At 43.2% G+C, this 20,572-nt stretch overlaps 1 protein-coding gene across 2 annotated transcripts in view; it reads left to right on the forward strand.

Moving 5' to 3' along the window:
* LOC146316893 (filamin-C-like) overlaps positions 1-19,879 on the forward strand; it is a 31,695-nt gene extending 11,816 nt beyond the window's left edge. For both annotated transcript variants that reach the window (XM_084735061.1, XM_084735062.1), the window contains 38 exons: positions 441-578; positions 758-884; positions 982-1,118; positions 1,233-1,426; positions 2,301-2,414; positions 2,526-2,669; positions 2,833-2,956; positions 3,229-3,389; positions 3,764-3,854; positions 3,988-4,157; positions 4,261-4,378; positions 4,470-4,732; positions 4,876-5,473; positions 6,220-6,393; positions 7,210-7,372; positions 8,550-8,878; positions 9,366-9,489; positions 9,683-9,839; positions 9,925-10,114; positions 10,627-10,650; positions 10,760-11,001; positions 11,093-11,192; positions 11,290-11,430; positions 12,678-12,806; positions 12,909-13,082; positions 13,206-13,370; positions 13,501-13,704; positions 13,794-13,946; positions 14,091-14,213; positions 14,327-14,575; positions 15,239-15,508; positions 15,602-15,739; positions 15,875-15,990; positions 16,789-16,921; positions 17,487-17,663; positions 17,752-17,970; positions 18,417-18,641; positions 19,213-19,879. In XM_084735061.1, the coding sequence (XP_084591187.1) occupies positions 441-578; positions 758-884; positions 982-1,118; positions 1,233-1,426; positions 2,301-2,414; positions 2,526-2,669; positions 2,833-2,956; positions 3,229-3,389; positions 3,764-3,854; positions 3,988-4,157; positions 4,261-4,378; positions 4,470-4,732; positions 4,876-5,473; positions 6,220-6,393; positions 7,210-7,372; positions 8,550-8,878; positions 9,366-9,489; positions 9,683-9,839; positions 9,925-10,114; positions 10,627-10,650; positions 10,760-11,001; positions 11,093-11,192; positions 11,290-11,430; positions 12,678-12,806; positions 12,909-13,082; positions 13,206-13,370; positions 13,501-13,704; positions 13,794-13,946; positions 14,091-14,213; positions 14,327-14,575; positions 15,239-15,508; positions 15,602-15,739; positions 15,875-15,990; positions 16,789-16,921; positions 17,487-17,663; positions 17,752-17,970; positions 18,417-18,641; positions 19,213-19,400 (6,686 nt within the window). In that variant the 3' untranslated portion in view covers positions 19,401-19,879. The remainder of the gene's footprint in view (positions 1-440; positions 579-757; positions 885-981; positions 1,119-1,232; positions 1,427-2,300; positions 2,415-2,525; positions 2,670-2,832; positions 2,957-3,228; positions 3,390-3,763; positions 3,855-3,987; positions 4,158-4,260; positions 4,379-4,469; positions 4,733-4,875; positions 5,474-6,219; positions 6,394-7,209; positions 7,373-8,549; positions 8,879-9,365; positions 9,490-9,682; positions 9,840-9,924; positions 10,115-10,626; positions 10,651-10,759; positions 11,002-11,092; positions 11,193-11,289; positions 11,431-12,677; positions 12,807-12,908; positions 13,083-13,205; positions 13,371-13,500; positions 13,705-13,793; positions 13,947-14,090; positions 14,214-14,326; positions 14,576-15,238; positions 15,509-15,601; positions 15,740-15,874; positions 15,991-16,788; positions 16,922-17,486; positions 17,664-17,751; positions 17,971-18,416; positions 18,642-19,212) is intronic.
* The last annotated feature ends 693 nt before the right edge of the window (positions 19,880-20,572 follow it).

Here is a 20,572-nt window from a genome sequence, read left to right on the forward strand (position 1 = left end):
TTCAGAGGGAGACGTTGTACAAATAGTTTACAGATTGCCCCACTTTGCATTTCTGTCTACTTTGTTCTTCTCTGTTCAATATCTTTGCTTGTTTTGCTGTTGACATGTTTGTTTTTATCGCAGCTAAATTTGCATCAGCCAGCATTCAGTTTAAGCCTGAAGTCAACATTTCAGAGTGACTGAAATGTTGTCAGATTCTCCCTCGATGCTCTCAAATGTGTCAATATCCACTTCAACATTCTGCACTTTGAGTTATACGTGCAGCAAAAAAAAAGCATAATTCTCATTTACAGGTTCAGTCAGTCAACCTTTAAGAAATCTCTCATGAATTGGATATTTTAATGTCTTTGCTACTAACACTGCTGTCAACTGCTGGCTACTCTCAGTTGCTGTTTGTTTTTGCTAAATATTTCTTTCACACTTGTTGTTATTCATTGCAGCTATGAACCCGAATGCCTGCAGAGCTACAGGCAGAGGCCTTCAGCCCAAAGGCGTGAGAGTGAAGGAGGTTGCAGACTTCAAAGTTTTCACCAAGGGGGCTGGCAGTGGAGAGCTGAGTGTCTCAGTCAAAGGACCAAGTGAGTCAGACAGCTCTTTCCTCTCTGGATCATTCGCCGTTGTACATTTTTAGAATTCCTTCCTGTTTTTGGGTTTTTGTTTCATGGGGTAGGATTCTCATCTGTGTATCATAAAGAACTGAATAAAATGCATCTCCAACTTTAGAGGAATCCATACTAACTCTATTATTCATCCTCAGCTGGAGCAGAGGAGCAAGTGAAAGTGCGAGATGCAGGGAACGGCGTGTACGAATGTGAATATTACCCTCTTAAGCCTGGTAAATACACAGTCAGCATCACCTGGGGAGGCCAGGCCATCCCACGCAGGTAGGGTCCGATTCCTGCCCTTAGCTGTTCATTAACAATGCATCGATGCACATCCACATTTTCACCAGGCAATACTGTGTGTTCTTGTGCGCTGCAGTCCCTTCGAAGTGGAGGTGGGTGAGGAGGCAGGTTTTCAGAAGGTGAGGGCCTGGGGTCCTGGTCTGAAGACCGGCATGGTGGGAAAATCTGCTGACTTTGTGGTCGAGGCCATCGGCACTGATGTTGGAACTCTGGGTGAGACATTTGCAACTGTTATGAGCTCTTATAGAAGCAGAAAAGTGGATTTCTTTAAATGTATTCTGAATGTGAAATCTGAGCAAGCATTTTTGTTATTTTTTTTTATTTCAGGCTTCTCCATTGAAGGCCCGTCACAGGCTAAAATCGAGTGTGATGATAAGGGTGACGGCTCCTGTGATGTGCGCTATTGGCCCACTGAGCCTGGTGACTATGCTGTCCATGTCATTTGTGATGACGAGGACATCAAGGACAGCCCCTTCATGGCCCACATCCTCCCTGCAGTCAATGACTGCTTCCCTGAGAAGGTAATTCCCAATTATATAAGACGCATATACCTGGTGACCTGTTCTGATCATATTCTAAGCATTAAAACAATTAAATAAATAACAATAATAAAAATAATACTATAATAAATTAATCTTAATTTATATAGCACCTTTAATACAGTACTTTCATAAAGTAAAGAGGCATGAGAATAAGTAGTCAAATTAAAACAAGTGCACCAACTAATCAAATAAAGAACAAATAAAAGTCAGCAAAAGGCAAGAGCAGATATGCTAAGTGCTGTTCCATTGCTCTGTGTGCAACGAGGCAGCTAAAAAACAAGAGCTCTAACTTGTTTACCAGCCACTCGTTTCACCATCTCTCACCAGTGCAGGATGTCACTGGGAGTTTTTTAATAAGAGCACCAGCTGTATCTGTTTTATTCTGTTATTGTAGTCCACACTCACTGAAAAAGACAAAACCAATGAACTGATCGACTTGAAGGAATCTCAGTCGACTGAGGGGTCCCCAGCTGAAGATTCCAGTCTTTGATGTTCACGGTCCAATCCGAGTTGAATAAATAAGTGTTCAATTGTCTTTTGATATTGGTTACAGAGCCTGCATCTTGTATAGCCTTGGGTAGCGCACAGTTTTGGTGCATCGTTAAAGAAAAGCTGAGCTTCTGATTTTCTTATTTGTGTGATAGTTTGTAGTTTAAAAAAGACAGCAGCAGAGGTTCTAAGAGGCCGTGAAGGATTATAGAAGGACAAATAATCGTTAATGTAAGCCGGTTCCAAACCATTAATCTCCCTGTAAACAAGTAATAGAGCTTTAAAATCAACCCTAAAAGATAGTGGAAGCCAGTGCATGTTAAAACAGTGGTGATACGCTCTCTTTCTCTCTCTCTCGTTGCAGGTGAAAGCCTTTGGCCCAGGCCTGAAGCCAACTGGCGTCATTGTGAACAAACAAACTGAATTCACCATCGATGCCCGCATGGCAGGGAAGGGTCACCTCAAGATCTACGCGCAGGTACGCAGAGCACCAGTTTGTGAAACCTTCATTGTTTATTTATAAAAACATGTCATCTATATTTCATGGGGCTCTACGGCGCGGTGCTGACATGCTTTTGTACCCACTAAGGATGCTGAAGGCTGCCCCATCAACATCAAGATCACTGACAAGGGAGACGGCACATTTCTGTGTGTGTACACTCCTGTCAAGTCCATTAAACACACCATCATCATCACCTGGGGGGAGGTCAACGTGCCCAACAGCCCTTTCAGGGTAAGACACATGACAATACGCACACACACACACCCACAACAGCTGCACTTATAGTCCAGTTTAATGTAATGATTCTCCACGGATTATAGAGAAAAGTAAGAGGACTGCGGTAGTTGTACTTGAACCAACTGCTTCTGCCTCAAGTACACTGTGGATTCATTAGGTGCTGGTTGGAGAGGGTTCTCATCCAGACAAAGTCAAGGTCTATGGGCCTGGAGTGGAGAAGACAGGCCTCAAGGCTAACGAGCCAACGTACTTCACTGTGGACTGCAGCGAGGCTGGTCAAGGTGAGCGTGTACGAGGAGATGGCGTGGGTGGCTACAAAAACCCTTCAGTGTTTAGTTGTCTCGTAATGAAATTTAAGAAAAATATAAAGCACATAATGAAAAGAATAAGCAAATATGTGCACTTCAGCTGACTAAGCTGAGGAAAGTTGTTTGAAATATATGAAATGTATTTAAAGTGAAGCTGTGGGCAGTCGAGTGGCTGCATGTATTTATTCAGATCATCTACTTTTGAATGACCTTAGTGAACTGTGCTCATTGCTATGCACCATTAGGGGACATCAGCATTGGAATCAAGTGCGCCCCAGGGGTGGTTGGCCCTGCCGAGGCAGACATCGACTTTGACATCATCAAGAATGACAATGACACCTTCACTGTCAAGTACACTCCCCCCGGTCCAGGCAAATATACCATCATGGTGCTGTTTGCAGACCAGGTAAGAATACAGTTTTCAAGAACGGTGAAGACAGTTTTGAAGAATGATGATGAAGTTTTATCTAGACGGGGTTTCACCAACAATGATTATTTCTGATCAGAGTTAAGAAAATTTAGGTTTAAAGCTTTTGCTAGCTAACCTAGCTGACTTACTCATGATAGCTCATTAACTTTCTTCAATTATTCAATTATTCTGCTGTCAATCAAGGCAGACATCTTAAAAGTTAAAAAACTTAAGTTAAAAACTAAAATGAGGTTTTAAGAGAGGTTTCTTCATTTGCAACATAATTTAAAGTTAAAGCATGAAAAATTGGCTTCAACCCAGCCTTCGTCTCAAGTAATTTCTTATAACTGTTTTATGACTGGCTTTGTCAGGAAATTCCCATCAGTCCATTCAAAGTCAAAGTGGATCCTTCCCATGATGCTGGCAAGGTGAGAGCAGAAGGCCCCGGACTCAACAAGACAGGTGAGATCCACTGACACACACAAAAAAACAGAATCAGTGTACAGGTGTATGCACTTGCAACAATTACACACTGTAATACAATATTTGATTAGACCTGGATTGGTATCACTGACAAAACACGTGCATGTTTCAGGTGTGGAGGTGGGCACTCCAACCCACTTCACCATCTACACAAAGGGAGCTGGCAAGGCCAAGCCTGAGGTGCATTTTGCAGCATCAGGCCCAGGAGAGGCGGTTCGTGACTTTGAGATCATCGATAACCACGATTACTCCTACACTGTCAAGTACACGGCTCTTCAACAGGTACAGTAGGCCTTTGTTTGAAGCCCATTAATGTAGCACAGAGATTATTCACAATAACACCTCAAATCGATCAGTATTCATTCTTCCTCTTGTGTCTTTTCAGGGTAACATGGCTATTACAGTCACTCATGGAGGAGATCCCATTCCCAAGAGCCCCTTCCACATCACTGTGGCACCACAGCTGGATATCGGAAAGGTCAAAGTAGAGGGATTAGATAACAGTGAGTAACAAACACTACTATTTGAACCATTTACCATAATAAATAGTTAAGTGCAGTCGGTTTAAGTGTTTCATGTTAATCTTTGCTGCAGAAGTGGAGGTCGGAAAAGATCAGGAGTTCACAGTAAACACGAAGGGCGCTGGTGGGCAGGGTAATGTAGGTGTGAAGATGACCTCACCCTCTGGCCGACCAATCCCATGCAAGCTGGAATCAGACAAAGCCAAAGGCACTCACAGTGTGAAGTATATTCCCCCAGAGGAGGGGCAGTACAAGGTTGATGTCAGCTACGATGGCAACCCGGTGATGGGAAGCCCCTTTGGGGTTGAAGCAGTGATGCCTGCTGATCCTTCAAAGGTAAAAGTTCATGAAAGCTGCATGCAGTTCTTCACGTTGTCCTAACGTGAGACTCAGGAAAGATGACATACACAGTTTCGATGTTTCTGAATACAAGTTTGTAATACCACACCTCAAAAACTGACCTGACTCTTGCATCACAGGTGCGAGCTTATGGCCCAGGCCTGAAGGGAGGCATTGTGGGTAAACCAGCTCCATTCACTATTGACACAAAGGGAGCTGGTGCAGGCGGGCTGGGCCTGACTGTGGAGGGTCCCTGCGAAGCAAAGATTGAGTGCCAGGACAACGGTGATGGCACATGCTCGGTGTACTACCTGCCCACCGAGGCTGGCGAGTACGCCATCAACATCTTGTTTGCTGAGAAGCACATCCCCGGCTCTCCCTTCAAGGCTGCGGCGCGCGCAGCTTTGGACCCCAGCAAAGTGACGGCTAGCGGGCCTGGTCTGGAGAGGGCCAAGGCAGGCGAACCAGCGACCTTCACTGTGGACTGCACCCGGGCAGGCGATGCTGAGCTCACCATCGAGATTGTGTCAGAGACCGGGGTTAAAGCCGAGGTGCACATCCAGAAAACTGCAGAGGGGACCTTCTCTGTTACGTACATCCCATCTTTCCATGGCACACACACCATCACGATCAAGTATGGCGGCCAAATGATTCCCCAGTTTCCCAAAGTCCTGCAGGTCGAGCCTTCTGTGGACACCAGCGGGGTGCATGTCTATGGGCCTGGAGTGGAGCCTAGAGGTAACAAAAACCTGAGCTTAAAATGAGTTTGGACTTTATGTAGGTTTTAGATAAACTAAGGGTACTAGTGCTCAAAGAATTAGTAGTTTTCTGGTTTCAGCCTCTCAGATGTGTAGATTTCTTGCTTTTCTCCATTTTATATCATCGTAATTTCAATATATTTGAGTTTTGTGCTTTGGCTCAGGAAAAACACTATTATCAGATATCACCTCGGACTGTATCAGATTGTAATGGATATTTGACAGTATTTTCTGGTGTCTGAGGCTGGGTCGCACCAACAAAGATAATTTAATATAAGATTTAATCAAGTTTAATCAATATGGAAATGCTTTCTCACCCAGATCCGTATTTGTTGACAAAATATAGCATTGTTTGCTAGCTAGCTATAAACAAACCTAGAGAAAAAGTAAGCTAGCTAAAATGTTGACAAAATATTACATTGTTAGCTAGGTAGGATAAAAGTTAAAAAAAAAGTGATATAATTTCCTTGCTGAAATCATGAAGAAAGCATGAAATTGGAGTTGTTAAGTTTTGTGCAACAGAATTAAATTTAATCTCGTTTTAGGTTAGAAACTAAATTGAGGGTAAAAAAAATAATCTTTAAGGAAAATATTTTAGTTGCAGTCCTAGTATGTACTATTTCAACCAGTTCATAAACTTCTCACTAGTGCATTATGAAGATTTATAATGTCAAGACTCAGCGTACTCTGTCTTGTTTCTCTTTGGCAACTTTCTTCTGCTTCCAGGGGTCCTCAGAGAAGTCACAACCCACTTCATCGTTGATGCCCGTGCTCTCAACAAGGTTGGAGGAAGTCATGTGAAGGTGCGCATCATCAACCCCTCCGGCACCAACACAGACACCTACATCACTGACAAAGGAGACGGCACCTACAGAGTGGAGTACACAGCTTTCGAGGATGGTAGGAGAAAAACATTACAAAATGTTTTATTTAACAATGTTAATTCACACAGTTAAAACATCATAACATGGAAGAAAAAAATGTCTTACATAAGTGTAACATTAATAAAACCCAACCTGCTGCAGATAGGTAGAGGATTTTGCATAGACAGACCGACTGAAGGAGTGCATTCAGACAGACAGACAGAGAAATCGCTAACAGGTGCTCATTTTGGGCGCCGTTTGGGAATAAAGCGGGAGAGTTGGAAAAGAAAGCAGTGAGGGAGTGGGGTATAAATACAGGATGATGCAGTGGAGCAATGATGTGAGGGGCAGAGAGCAGGGAGGCAGAAAGGCAGACAGGCTGTGTTTTATAAATAGTGTGCTCTGGAACAGAAGCTCTTAACCAGGCAGGTATGTGTGCTGAAGGCTGCCTGCACACAGCTATACAGCAGGGATATGACAGGGGATATTAATAGAGACCTATAACACAAAGCAAAGAGATCACAGAGCACTTCTCCACCACCAGACATGCTCTAATATCATCGCAGTGCGGCTGGGAATCCAGCATATAGGCCTACTGAGGGGGCTCTGTCAGAAAAATGTTGTAACAGAATAATGAATAGGGAACAGATGTAACGCCTTGTACGTTCACCAGAGCGTCTGCACTCTAGATGGCGTCTTTTATAAATAAACAGATGTTTATCTCCCTAAAAGGGAGTTTGTCTGGCCCATAATTAAAAGCAAGGGGCAATAACAGGAAATATTTGCTTGCTTAGAGAACACTCGAGCTGAGAGGCAGATCAACCATCAAACTTGTGCATCTGTTTGTGTGCAGGAATTCATCTGATTGAGGTGCTGTACGACGATGCACCTGTGCCCAAGAGTCCCTTCAAAGTGTCTGTGGTGGAGGGATGTGATCCGACCCGTGTGCGTGCCTTCGGACCAGGTCTGGAGGGAGGAATCACCAACAAGCCCAACTGCTTCACTGTGGAGACCAGGTACTGTTGGAGCACATTTAAAGGAGAAATGTGTGGAAAAGTCTAAACATATAGAATTACTGGAAAGAAAGACATAAGGCAACACAGATCATACATATACCATCAGATTTCAAAATCATATATTTAGGATACATTCCCAAGAAGCAAGATAAGATAAGATAACATAGGACAACATAAGATAACATAAAAACAATAAAATGGTAACATTTAAAATATTGGAAGTACCGATGCTATAAAAAAAAAAGATGTCAGTTCAGTTCAGTCTTTACTATCCTTCCTGAACTTTGGCTCACTGCAGAGCAAACCCAGGCAGCGTTCAGTGACTTTTTCTGTACCAGCACTGTGTGGAGGTTGTTAATTTAAAACTAAAAAAAAGAAGGAAAAAAAATCTTTTTTAGGACCAAGGACTTTCTTTTTGCTGAGGTATCAAAAGAGGTTTTGAGTATCCTTTTTTAATTCTAGCATTTTATCAAAGCTTAAAATTCTGGTCTTTTGACAACCTTAGTTCAAACCTCTCTATCTAACTGTCAAATTTATGCAACGGTGCAGTCTAACTGCTACAAGCACTTTATTTTATTTTATTCCTTTTATATCTTCCTCTTTGGATGTATTTAATTATGTTATGTCTCCTTTTCATCCCCTGAGAATTAAAAGAAAATGACTATGAATCAACTGAAACAAAATAGGGCTGAGAAACTATATTTTTTGGTACAATGCACTTTCTTCCATTCTTTTTTTACTCTGGACTGTTAAAATGTACCATGCATATATATAAACACATAGATATATAGATTTTTTTCTCAGTGCTTGCATATGCATTTATATTTCTATAACTGTGGACGTAATGGTGCCTTCAATTTGCCTCGGAAGTCGGAGCTGGGAATGAGGTCACACCTGGGTTGACCCCATTCTAGTACAACAAGTCGGAAAAAACTTTTTTGTGATTGATAACACCGTAGCAACATGTCCACAGACAGTACTGTGTGTTGAACTGATTTAATGAGATAGAGGTGCTAATAAACAGCTTTCACTACCGTTGATGCCATATTGGATTTTGAGGTCGAGGTTGGTGTGAGGTTCCAAACAATGATTTTGGAAGCTATCAACATGGTGAGATAGCACAACTGCTAAAAAAAAAAAAAGGCAGTAAAAGTAAAAGTGTTGTCTTCTTTTTCAGGGGTGCTGGTACAGGAGGCCTGGGCCTGACCATCGAGGGAGCCTCAGAGGCAAAAATATCCTGCAAGGACAACAAAGATGGCAGCTGCAGCGTGGAGTACATCCCCTTCACTCCCGGAGACTACGACGTCAACATCAACTATGGTGGTCACCCGATCCCTGGCAGTCCGTTCCGTGTCCCAGTGAGGGACCCGGTGGACCCCAGCAAGGTGAAGTGCTCAGGTCCAGGTCTGGGCGCCGGAGTGAGAGCTCATGTTCCTCAGACTTTCACGGTCGACGCCACCAAGGCAGGACAGGCACCGCTGGATGTCAAACTCTACGGACCATCAGGTGAGGAGTAAGAATAGTAAATCTTACAACTCACATGCCCTGCATTTAAACTATTAAACTACAATGTAATTGATCAAATCAAAGTAATGTTTCACGCAAAAATGGCAGAATATGTTGTTTTCAACCTCTCAAATATTGAGATTTCCTCCTTTTTTCTGTTTATTATAATATAAAATGGAATATGTGTGGGCCCAAAATAAGACATTTAAAGACATCACCTTGCACTTTGAGAAACTAGGATGGACATTTTGAACAATATCTGGCTTTATACAGACATTTTAGCCGTAGATGAAACATGACAATTAATTTTTGTCTTTGTTGTAATTTGATAACCCCTAATAAATAAAACAAGTTGTATAGGGACAAGTAAAAATGACTTTGGGCATGTAGATTTCTGACGACTTGCCTGATGGTAAGTGAAAAAGACAGCTGATATATAACAGCCAGTTGTTTTTAAATGATCATTTCCATATTGTCTTATTTCCAGGTACTGTGGAGCCAGTTGGTGTGAAGAACAACGGTGATGGCACCCACACAGTTCACTACACTCCAGCTCAGGATGGTCCTTACACTGTTGATGTCAAATATGCAGATCAGGAAGTCCCACACAGGTACAGTGTGAATTTAAAAAAGAAACCCACAGGGCCAGGCAGAGTGTACAGATATGTCTTAATTAAAGTTCTGCTCCATCTGGCTGGATTTTAAAAAAGAAAAGTGTAGTTCAGCAAATTCTCTATTCCCATTTCTGTCTTTTGTAGGACTGGGTTTAGTAATTACACTTGACATTCTCTCCTTCTTCCACAGTCCATTCAAGGTAATGTCTCAGCCTGGGCACGACGCCAGCAAGGTGCGAGCAAGTGGCCCCGGTCTGGACAAGAAAGGCGTGTCTGCCAGCCTGCCTGTTGAGTTCACCATCGACGCTCGTGATGCCGGAGAGGGACTGCTCACCGTGCAGATCCTGGTGCGTTCAGCCACCTTTTACATGATCATTTCCAAACCATAAAGCGCCATTAACTTTAAAATAACTCCATATTGTTTACTGACAGGACCCAGAGGGCAAGCCAAAGAATGCAACCATCCAGGACAACAGGGACGGCACATACACTGTCTCCTATGTGCCTGACTCTACAGGCCCCTACACCATCACCATTAAATATGGAGGAGATGAGATCCCTTACTCCCCATATCGCATCCAGTCGCTGCCTACGGGAGACGCCAGCAAATGTCTCCTCACAGGTAAAAAACAAACTATATTATTATTGTCATTATTCTAAAATAAATCCTTGATGAAGCGCAAGGGTCTCGAATAATCCTGAACAATATTATTTATTACATGGTTACTTACCAAAAATACAGATAATACATCCGATAATATGATTTTCTTTCCTCAAATTGCCTTAAAAACTACAGTTGTGTTAATGTTACCTTTATTATGTTTCATTAACCACAGTCTTGCTTTTAAACATGTTTTTGAGAACAAATTGTATCACTCACGCTATCACAACTACAAAACAACTAAAATGGACCTAATGTTAACTCCTGCAATGAAGACATAGATGAGAAGTTTCAAGCAATGATCCCTGATTCTGATATCGCTAAAATCTTTGTACTTTGTACTCCAGAATTGACATAAAATAGGTCTTAAATTGCATCTATAATTGTCTTTAAAATGTCTTTATTTAATTTGTTGAAACAGGCAAAAACAAACTTACATATTTATATTAACAACCTGCATTTTTCCTTTCCAGTTTCCATCGGAGGACACGGCGTGTGTGAGTAACCAAGCCTTTTGTTTTTATTTCAATGCTGCATTGCTAGAAAATCTCATAATCCGCGCTTTTATGCAGCACTTCATTCACATTCCCTCTCTGTGCTTAACAGCGAGCCTCCAGAAGCTGCAGACCTCCGAGGATACGGTTATCACAGTGGACGCCAAGGCTGCAGGGAAAGGCAAGGTGACCTGTAAGGTGCAGACGCCACAGGGGATGGAGCTGGACATGGATGTGGTGGAGAATCACGATGGGACCTTTGACATTTACTACACGGCCCCTGAACCTGGGAAATATGTTATTACCATCCGCTTCGGAGGGCAGAATATCCCTAAGAGCCCCTTCCATGTGGTGGTGAGTGAAGGAGCGTTTAAATAGCTGCTACAGTTCTGACATTTAGTCGCATGAAACCAACTATTTCTCTCCCCTCTCTCTGTATTGACAGGCCACAAATGAGCCGGTCGTTCCCCGCGACACTGTGGACCCTCTCTTCCGTCCTGTTAACTTCCTCGTCCCCTTCACGCCACAGCAAGGAGAAATCACAGGTGTGACAAACACAGCTCAAACAGAAACAACACACACACGCCCACAAAATGTCTCTGTTAGGTCGCTGACATCTAACCGAACCACTGTCATTTTTAGGTGAGGTGCGGATGCCTTCAGGCAAGACCGCGCGCCCACATATCACCGACAACAAGGACGGCACCATCACGATCAAGTACCAGCCCACAGAGAGAGGCCTGCATGAGATGGACATCAAATACGAGGGCAACCACATTCCAGGTCAGAAACGCACCTCGTTGAAAGGATGTGAAGTGACTGCCCTCTCTTTTTTAAGAGGATATTTATTGCTTTCAGAGGGTCAAACAGTCACAGATGAAAGGGCATGAAAAAATACATAAACTCTTTTCCAACTTATCCTCAAAACAGAACACATTCTACATATTTACCAAAAAATAAAATGAATTAAATACAACAAATAACTACATAGAGAAAAATTCAGTAGTTTCATTCAGTTCATTTGCATGTGTACTTGCATACATTAAAAAACAAAAGGCTGTTCCTTCTGGCCCATTGCAGTGTAACACAAGAGATAAATAAGTATATATGTAAAAATCTCTTAAAAACAACAACTAAAATATATACAACTAAATCAAACAAATGATGTTCCTCTTCCAGTTTGAGAGAAGTGCATATTTCAGTTTAAGTGCCAGCGCTGATGTTAAGGAAGGGAAGGGGGTGGCGAAATGTAATGAATAGATCATTAAAAATATAAAACAAAAACAACACACCAAGACAGAAGGTTAATTAGATGTAAAAAGGGTAATCAGGCATGATTTTTAGATAATGCCATATTAAATACAAAGATTATCATGGAGATGTACCTCGAGATCTCAGTCGATACTGATCACCGAAGGGCTTAGATCCTGTCATCTCCAATACAGTCAAGTCGATTACTTGTCAAGTATTAAATTAATTTCAGCTTCTCAAATGTGAATGTAAATATTTTCTACTTTCTTTAGTCGTGTATGACATTAAACTGAATATCTTTAAGCTGTGAACAAAACATTTGAGGACGTCATCTTGGGCTTTTTACGGACCAAACAACTAATCAAGAAAATCAATTTATTAATGATCACAACAATCATTGGCCCAAGATAAGTTCCATAATCTTCTGAGTCCAGTGTGAAACTGCAAAAACAGTGTCTGAAATCCACCGAGAGGAAGAGGAAGGACTCATCTTCATGCACTGAATAGACGCACCTTAAACAGCTTCGGTGAAGAGGAGCCAAGGTTCAATGTGGCTGATTGTATCCCAAGAATGCAGAAATTATGCTCAAGGGCCGTTTTTCTTGAATATGATATTAATTTCTTTACACACTTTAACCCAGACCTCATTTGTGGCTGTCTTTTGAAAAAAAAAAAAAAAGATTTCTCTGAGGATTTTTGTATGCCAAATATGGTAGATGTCTCACCAATACCATACACAGTCTCATTGCTGTTGCTACCAATGTTTATATCCTCTACAGGAAGCCCTCTGCAGTTCTTTGTGGATGCTGTAAACAGCGGAGTGGTGACTGCCTACGGTCCAGGTCTAAGTTACGGCATGGTCAACAAGGCTGCCACTTTCACCGTGGTCACCAAGAATGCAGGAGAAGGTACCTTTACCTTTCCAGAGATGTTTGCTATTGCACAGTGTACAGTTAAACCTAAAAAAAACTGCAGGAAATTAAGAATCTTGGCATTTTTGTCCCTCTCAGGCGGTCTGTCACTGGCAGTGGAAGGTCCATCTAAGGCCGAGATCACCTGCAAGGACAACAAAGACGGCACCTGCACCGTGTCCTACCTGCCCACGGCTCCTGGAGACTACAACATCATCGTCAAGTTTGACAACAAGCACATTCCTGGCAGTCCCTTCACTGCCAAGATCACTGGTGAGGATATAAATAATTTCTCCCACAGACTGACTTTTTTATATGTATTTATAGTGGGTGTGCATAATATAAATCAGGCTTTAGGGGGTTGACAAATGTCTAAACCACCTTTTTTATATCAAGGCGATGACTCCATAACCAGGACGTCCCAGCTGAATGTCGGCACAGCGGCTGACGTGTCCCTGAAGATCGCAGAGACTGATCTGAGCTCCCTGAGTGCCAGTATCAGAGCTCCATCAGGCAATGAGGAGCCCTGTCTGCTCAAGAAGCTGCCCAACAGACACCTCGGTGAGATATGTGAAATAACAGCAAGAGCAGAACATAGATAAGACGTTGCTGGATTCGTCTAATGCATTTAGATTTAATTTCTTTGCTTTGTCTTGATTTTTTTTTCTTTCTACCTCCTTATTCTTCGCAGGTATCTCTTTCACCCCCAAGGAGGTTGGCGAGCATGAAGTGAGCGTGAGGAAGAACGGCGTGCACGTGGCCAACAGCCCTTTCAAAATCATGGTTGGCCAGTCAGAGATTGGCGAGGCCAGCAGAGTGAAGGCTTTCGGGAAAGGCCTGGTTGAAGCACACACTTTCGAAATGGCTGAATTCTTTGTGGATACAAGGAATGCAGGTAAGCTTTTAGAAGCAGCACGTTTCACCTTCATGACAGGCATTGTTGGAAAAAATTACAACTCCTCTCTACCTCTGTTCTTCCTTTAGGTTATGGAGGTCTGGCATTGTCAATCGAGGGTCCGAGCAAAGTGGATATCAACTGTGAAGATATGGAGGACGGGACGTGCAGAGTGACTTACTGTCCAACAGAACCTGGAAATTACACTGTTAACATCAAGTTTGCTGAAAAGCACATTCCAGGTTAGAAAATCTTACTTGGAGAATGCACAAATACAACAATATTACATCTTAAACTACAAGCTACATTGTCTGTTCTACCCTGGGTGCAAAAAGCATTTGCCTAAATGAAATTTGTTTACTATAAATGTATTTGTTTCCCTCCAGGAAGTCCTTTCACAGTGAAGGTGACGGGAGAAGGAAGGATGAAGGAGAGTATTACCAGAAAGAGACAGGCGTCTTCTATTGCCTCGGTGGGCAGCACATGTGGCCTTAACCTCAAGATCCCAGGTGAGTACAGAAACCAGTCAGAAGTGTTTAGAGGGCAGCGGGCAACCACCTTAAAATAGATGAACCTGCTGTGAACTCACATTTGTATTCTCGCTGCTTTTTTCTCGCCACAGGAAACTGGTTCCAGATGGTTTCAGCTCAGGAGAGGCTGACCAGGACGTTCACCCGCAGCAGCCACACCTACACGCGCACCGAGCGCACGGAGATCAGCAAAACCCGAGGTGGAGAGACCAAGAGGGAGGTACGAGTGGAGGAGAGCACCCAGGTGGGCGGAGGAGGAAGCCCCTTCAGAGACGTGTTCGGAGACTTTCTGGGCAGAGAGAGCCTCACCAGCTTCGCCGGCATCACTGCCAGACCTGAGGGTGAGAGTCCAAATTTAAACCCAATTTTTAATGTGACATGCAGGACACCTGTTATACCGACAGGTGACAGGTTAAAGGAAAACACACTTAATGTAAGTTATTTAGATTTTAGGGTTGATTTAGAGGTTTAAGTAGTCACTGAGGAGGTCCTAGGGTGCTATAGGAGTTTTGTTGGGCATTGAGAAAGTTCTGAGTCCTCTAAGAGGTTTTAGGGGTTGTTTTGGATGTTTAAGTAGCCATTGAGGTGGTTCTAGTAGTCCTTAAGGAGGGTCTTTGGATCCTGAAGTGCTCCTGGGTTCTAGAGTGCCTTTAGGAGATTCTAGGGACCAAATATTACTAATTATCGATGGGATTCTGGGGCACTCTTTTGATGGCCATTGAGGATGTATTTGTGAGGTTTTAGTCACTGGTCATTGAAGAGGTTCTAGTGGATCTTCAGGGGAATTTAGGGGCTGATCACCAATGAGAGATTTTGGAGCAGCATGTCTGACAGTGTTCTCCACCACCGTCCCTCTAGTCGAGTTTAACACTTGGAGAATCTCTGACAAGGAGCACTGCAGCTGTTCTGGAGAGTCATGGTGGAACAACCCCTGACTAACACGCTTCATATTGTTTTTGCAAATGTCTTGGTTGTATCTAAACACCCCCTCTGTGCTCCTGCAGTTGAGAGCGGCTCTCAGGCCATGACGGCTCAGGTGACCAGCCCCAGCGGGAAAACGGTGGACGCTGACATCGTGGATGGAGGGAGCAACACCTACAGCGTGCGCTTCATCCCTCAGGAAATGGGACCCCACACTGTCAACGTCAAGTACAGAGGCCAGCACGTCCCCGGCAGCCCCTTCCAGTTCACCGTGGGGCCCATGGGGGAGGGAGGAGCGCACAAGGTCCGCGCAGGAGGGCCTGGCCTGGAGAGAGGCGTGGCCGGAGCACCCAGTAAGTTGACAGAGTGTTTTCTGGAAAGACTATTCAAGACGTGATTTTATGTTTCATGAACCTTCTAATTTATATTTGTTTCATCCTCTGAAGCTGAATTTAGTATCTGGACCAGAGAGGCAGGCGCTGGTGGTCTGTCCATCGCTGTAGAGGGCCCAAGCAAGGCAGAAATCTCCTTTGAGGACAGGAAGGATGGTTCCTGTGGCGTCTCCTACATAGTTAAAGAACCAGGTAGAACTTTTGTCAAGACTTTTCCTCATTTGAACGTTTTCTTTTGTCTGTCAACTGTTAAACTTTTAAGCTATTCTTCCAGACTTCCTCCAGTTCATTTGACGGCGATGGTAAATAACCTGTCTGCTTCCCCAGGTGACTACGAGGTGTCAATCAAGTTCAACAACGAGCACATCCCTGACAGCCCATTCATCGTTCCAATTGCTACACTGTCAGACGAGGCCCGCAGGCTCACTGTCACAAGCCTTCAGGTAAGATCACGCTCTCACACACACACAGAGTTGACAAAATCCACATTAATTTGTTGCACAAACTATCACAGACACCAAATATCAGGGCTGAAGAACAGATTGCATGTAAAATAATGCACGAGTAGTTGTAGATATTTCTGTCTAACAGGACTTTGCCCTTGACGTGTAATTGAATGCCAGTGTTGGAGCATTATCCACGACTATAATACTGTGATGCTGGCCAGTGATGAAGGGCTGGATTAACTGTCCCTTGCTAATGTGGGGCAACGCAAGCTGTGCTATGTGTGGGCATGCAACTCGTCTATGATTGTGTTTCTGTCTGAGAGGAAGAGAGCCAGAAAAGTGGGAGCAGTAGATAAAGACTCTTCTGAAGATACCTGTGACAGCTCACATTATTGGTCTGCTCACTCCATACATGCTTGCTTTATTTGCTTTCAGTTTCCATTACAACTGCCAACAATGCTAAAAACATGTATTTTTAGGTAAGTCAAATGCCACTTCAGAGTGCTTTTCCACCACAAGAAGCCAGGGGAAGTGCAATATCAGACCGGCGTTTAAAATGTCACGCTACCTCTTATGTCTGCTAGGACTGCTCATCCGCCTGTGGGGCAAAAACACTAAACGCCTCGCTGTAAACTCTGACCTTTTCTGCCTCTCACACCCAACCGCTCAATCTATTCTCGTTCAGGCATGAGTCACACACTTTGTGTCCCTCGAGGTGCAGGCGCGCGCACACACACATGCACGTACACACACACACACACGTATTCTGATCATATTCTCTCCTGTCTTTTGTAGGAGAAGGACTTGAAGGTAAACCAGGAGGCCTCCTTCATGGTGCAGCGCAACGGGGCTCGAGGTGTGGTGGACGCCAAAGTTCACACACCCTCTGGCTCCTGTGAGGAATGCTATGTCACTGAGCTTGACAGCGGTATGCACCAATTTCACTTCATAATAACGATACTGAGGAGAAACTTTATTTATGTAACACCTTTGTGTTTCACAGCAGAGACAAATCAATAACAGTGTCAGGATGATACTAGCACTTTCTTATTACAGCCCCGAGTCTTGGAATGACCTGCCGGCTACACACCCTCCCTCATCTCGTTAACCAGTTTTTAACAAAAGTTTTTATCACAAAATGCTCCTGCTATGGCATGCCATTCATTTTGGCATACATTTTTTGTTATAAGCCAAAATTAATGCTGTTTTTTAAAACTATCTTCAGGAGTTGCTTGCCTTATTTGCTTATTTATAAACCGGCTTCAGTAATTTTTTGTATATTGATAAAGAAAGCATTAAACAACCTAAGAGAAAGGTTTGGAACACAGCCAGCATAAGCAATCTGAGAAGTATGAAGGTGCTAAACCATTCAGTCCCTTAAAAACAAGTAAAAATCAATCTTTAGTGTCTTTTATTCATAGCGCAAAGTAGATTTGAGCTTTTTGTCTGTTAGCATCATTTTTGAATAACCTTTCCTCCTGTGTTGTGTCCAGACAAGAATGCAATCCGCTTCATTCCACGGGAGAACGGAGTCCACTCCATAGATGTCAAGTTCAATGGATGCCACATTCCTGGAAGCCCCTTTAACGTGCGAGTGGGAGACCCCGGGCTGATCGGAGACCCCGGCATGGTGACAGCACACGGCCCTGGACTGCAGGGAGGAACCACAGGTACATATCAGCGCCACAAATACAAATATGAACCACTTCTTCGAAGAATTTTGGACGGTCTTTTAATTTTTTGCCTTCTTTCTTCCAGGCATACCCTCAGAGTTTGTGGTCAACACCTGTAACGCCGGCTCTGCCACCTTATCGGTCAACATCGACGGGCCATCCAAGGTCAAGATGGACTGTCGGGAGTGTCCTGAAGGCTACAAGATCACCTACACACCCATGGCGCCTGGCAACTATCTCATCACTATCAAATACGGAGGACCACAGCACATAGTGGGCAGCCCGTTCAAAGCTAAAATCACAGGTCTGCTCAACAGTCATTCTCCCATCTGATCTGCTGATCTCAGATGACAAGTGTCTCGATTATGAAACAAAAATGTGTGGAAGTCAGGAAAATGTTATGTGATATTAGCTGCTACAGTGTATAGCTTACATAAAAGCTGTCTTTGTCTAGCACTACATCAACTTGTTTGTCACTACATGGCATAATATACAGTACAAAATCCTTTTTTTATTCATGTAATATAATAATGCCCTGAGTCCTAGAAGTTCCCTTTATTTGATAGTGGTATGAAATGTTTTCCTTTTTGAGCTCAGGCACTTTTTTTTAGTAGAGGGAAACTTTCCCCACGAGCAGCAGCATGTTTGCTTCCCTCATGTCTTTGTCAATACTGAGTGCATTATATAATGTCTGGACTGAGCCGCGATGACATTAGATAACCTCTCTCCCTCTCTCTGCCTCCCCTACAGGCGCCCGGCTGTCAGGGGGACACAGCCTCCACGAGACCTCCTCCGTCTTGGTCGAAACTGTCACCAAGACCTCCAAAGTGGGCGGTGCCTACAGCTCCTCCTCCTCTTCCACCACCTCGACGAAACTGACATCTGATGCCAGCAAGGTGGTCTGTCGTGGAACGGGGCTGTCCAAGGCTTTGGTCGGACAGAAGAACAATTTTACAGTCGACTGCAGCAAAGCAGGTGAGACGATCAGCAACACAAAGACAGACTTTATATTCATGCAGTAAAAACGCAAACACACACAGTTTTCACAGACACTACAGACTAGAGCAATATTGATTTTTGGCCACTTGAAGGCAGAGGAGCAAGCTGTAAACACAACACTCATGTGTTATCACCCCACAAAGTTGTTGTGGTGAATGTGTGAGCAAACAATTGCCAGTTTACACATCCAGCAAACATGGAACAAAATTAGCATGCATTTGGAGTCGTGCTTCTGGCAACCAGACCGAGTCCAGAATTCACTCTCCTGTTAGTTCTCTTTGGTCTCCACCAACTCCTGAGGGAAATATGTAGCTCTTTAGCAGCTAAATGCTCTGTTAAAGCCGTGCTTCTCACTGCAGAAACTTTCCCCTGGAACTAGGAACGTTTGGAGGAACTCAATATGTTTCAGCCGCAAGAACCAGAGTCTAAATTAAGTTCCAGGAACATTGTTTTACTCCCCAAATCCCTGCCACCAACCCACACACCTACACCTCTGCAACTTTTGTACATCTCAATCATTAAATCACCCTCTCGCTGCTCCATCCAGGTACCAACATGCTGATGGTGGGCGTGCATGGACCCCATGCTCCCTGCGAGGAGGTGTATGTCAAGCACATGGGCAACAAGCTCTATAACGTCACCTACGCCGTCAAGGACAAGGGCAGCTACACCATCATCGTCAAATGGGGCGACGACAACATCCCCGGGAGCCCTTTCAAAGTGGCTGCACCTTAAAATAAACTGCACCAATGCCCCCGTCCCCCCCGTCCTACACTGACCCACACCCACCACCACCACCACCGTTTTCTCGTCATGTGCACGCATCAGTCAAACTCCTCTTCAGCGGATTACAGTATACTCAACAAGCACTAAAACCTGCAAGGACATATACTTACAGTTTTCTTGATGAATTGTGCCAAAGTTTTGTATTAACAGAAAGTATGCATCCACAGTCAGAGTGATGTAAAGGCAACAGTGTGAGTCCTTGAGTGTTTTGCTCAGTCCATGAAATTTCCTCTCTCTGTTCTGTTATGTTGTAAAAGAATGGCATAATATATGAATGTTAAGGGACATCGGAGTAATCAGCAGTATTTAAGTGTGATGCAATATGGTTTTGTATGGTTTAAGAATGACTTTTTTTTGTTATATTAACCTATTTTTGGTAAGTCTTTGCAGACCTAATAAAGATTTAATGGCTAACTTTCCAGACAAAAGTGATTTTTGTGAATTTATTTGATTTCTTGCAGCACTAATTCAGCAGGAAGCATTTCTTACTTTTTAGGTTTTAACAGTTACATCATGCAGCTATTTTCGGACCACTGCTGGATCTTGTGTCTGAGCTGCTGTCAGGATGTTTTCTCTTGATCACAGAGGCTCTCAGCCGGAAGTATGTGATCTAGTACAACTAGTGTCTAATGGACAGTTGAATTTCGTGGCTTTCAATATTTAGTTCCACATCTCCTATAGGCATTTCTTTACCTTCTAGATAGGGCTGCACAATTAATTGCAATATTATTGAAATCCCAAAATGGCAATGTGCTATATATATATATATATATTATAAGATGGTACTGTAGTGTTGCAGGGGTTTTCTGGCCTAAAAATCTTGATCTGCACATGAAAGAAAATGTTTGTTTGGTTTAGATCTGAACAAATGTCACACAATCATGATTTTAATTGTTTTCTTTTCAATAAAAAATTAAAATTGTAATGCAAAAACTGATCATTTCCACCAATCGTATTGCCAATTGCAATTTCAGTGAAAATAATCACGATAAGACTTTTTTATCATATCGTGCAGCTCTACTTTGACACTAGTTGAACAATACTAATTAAGATTTCATCAATAGAGAAGTTGATGTTCTTCCTGTCCTCTCATTTACATCCTGTACTTGTCCAGATGCAAT

Source organism: Lutjanus erythropterus, chromosome 13 (genome assembly GCF_056507025.1).
Source record: "Lutjanus erythropterus isolate fLutEry1 chromosome 13, fLutEry1.hap2, whole genome shotgun sequence".
Classification (NCBI taxonomy): domain Eukaryota; kingdom Metazoa; phylum Chordata; class Actinopteri; order Lutjaniformes; family Lutjanidae; genus Lutjanus; species Lutjanus erythropterus.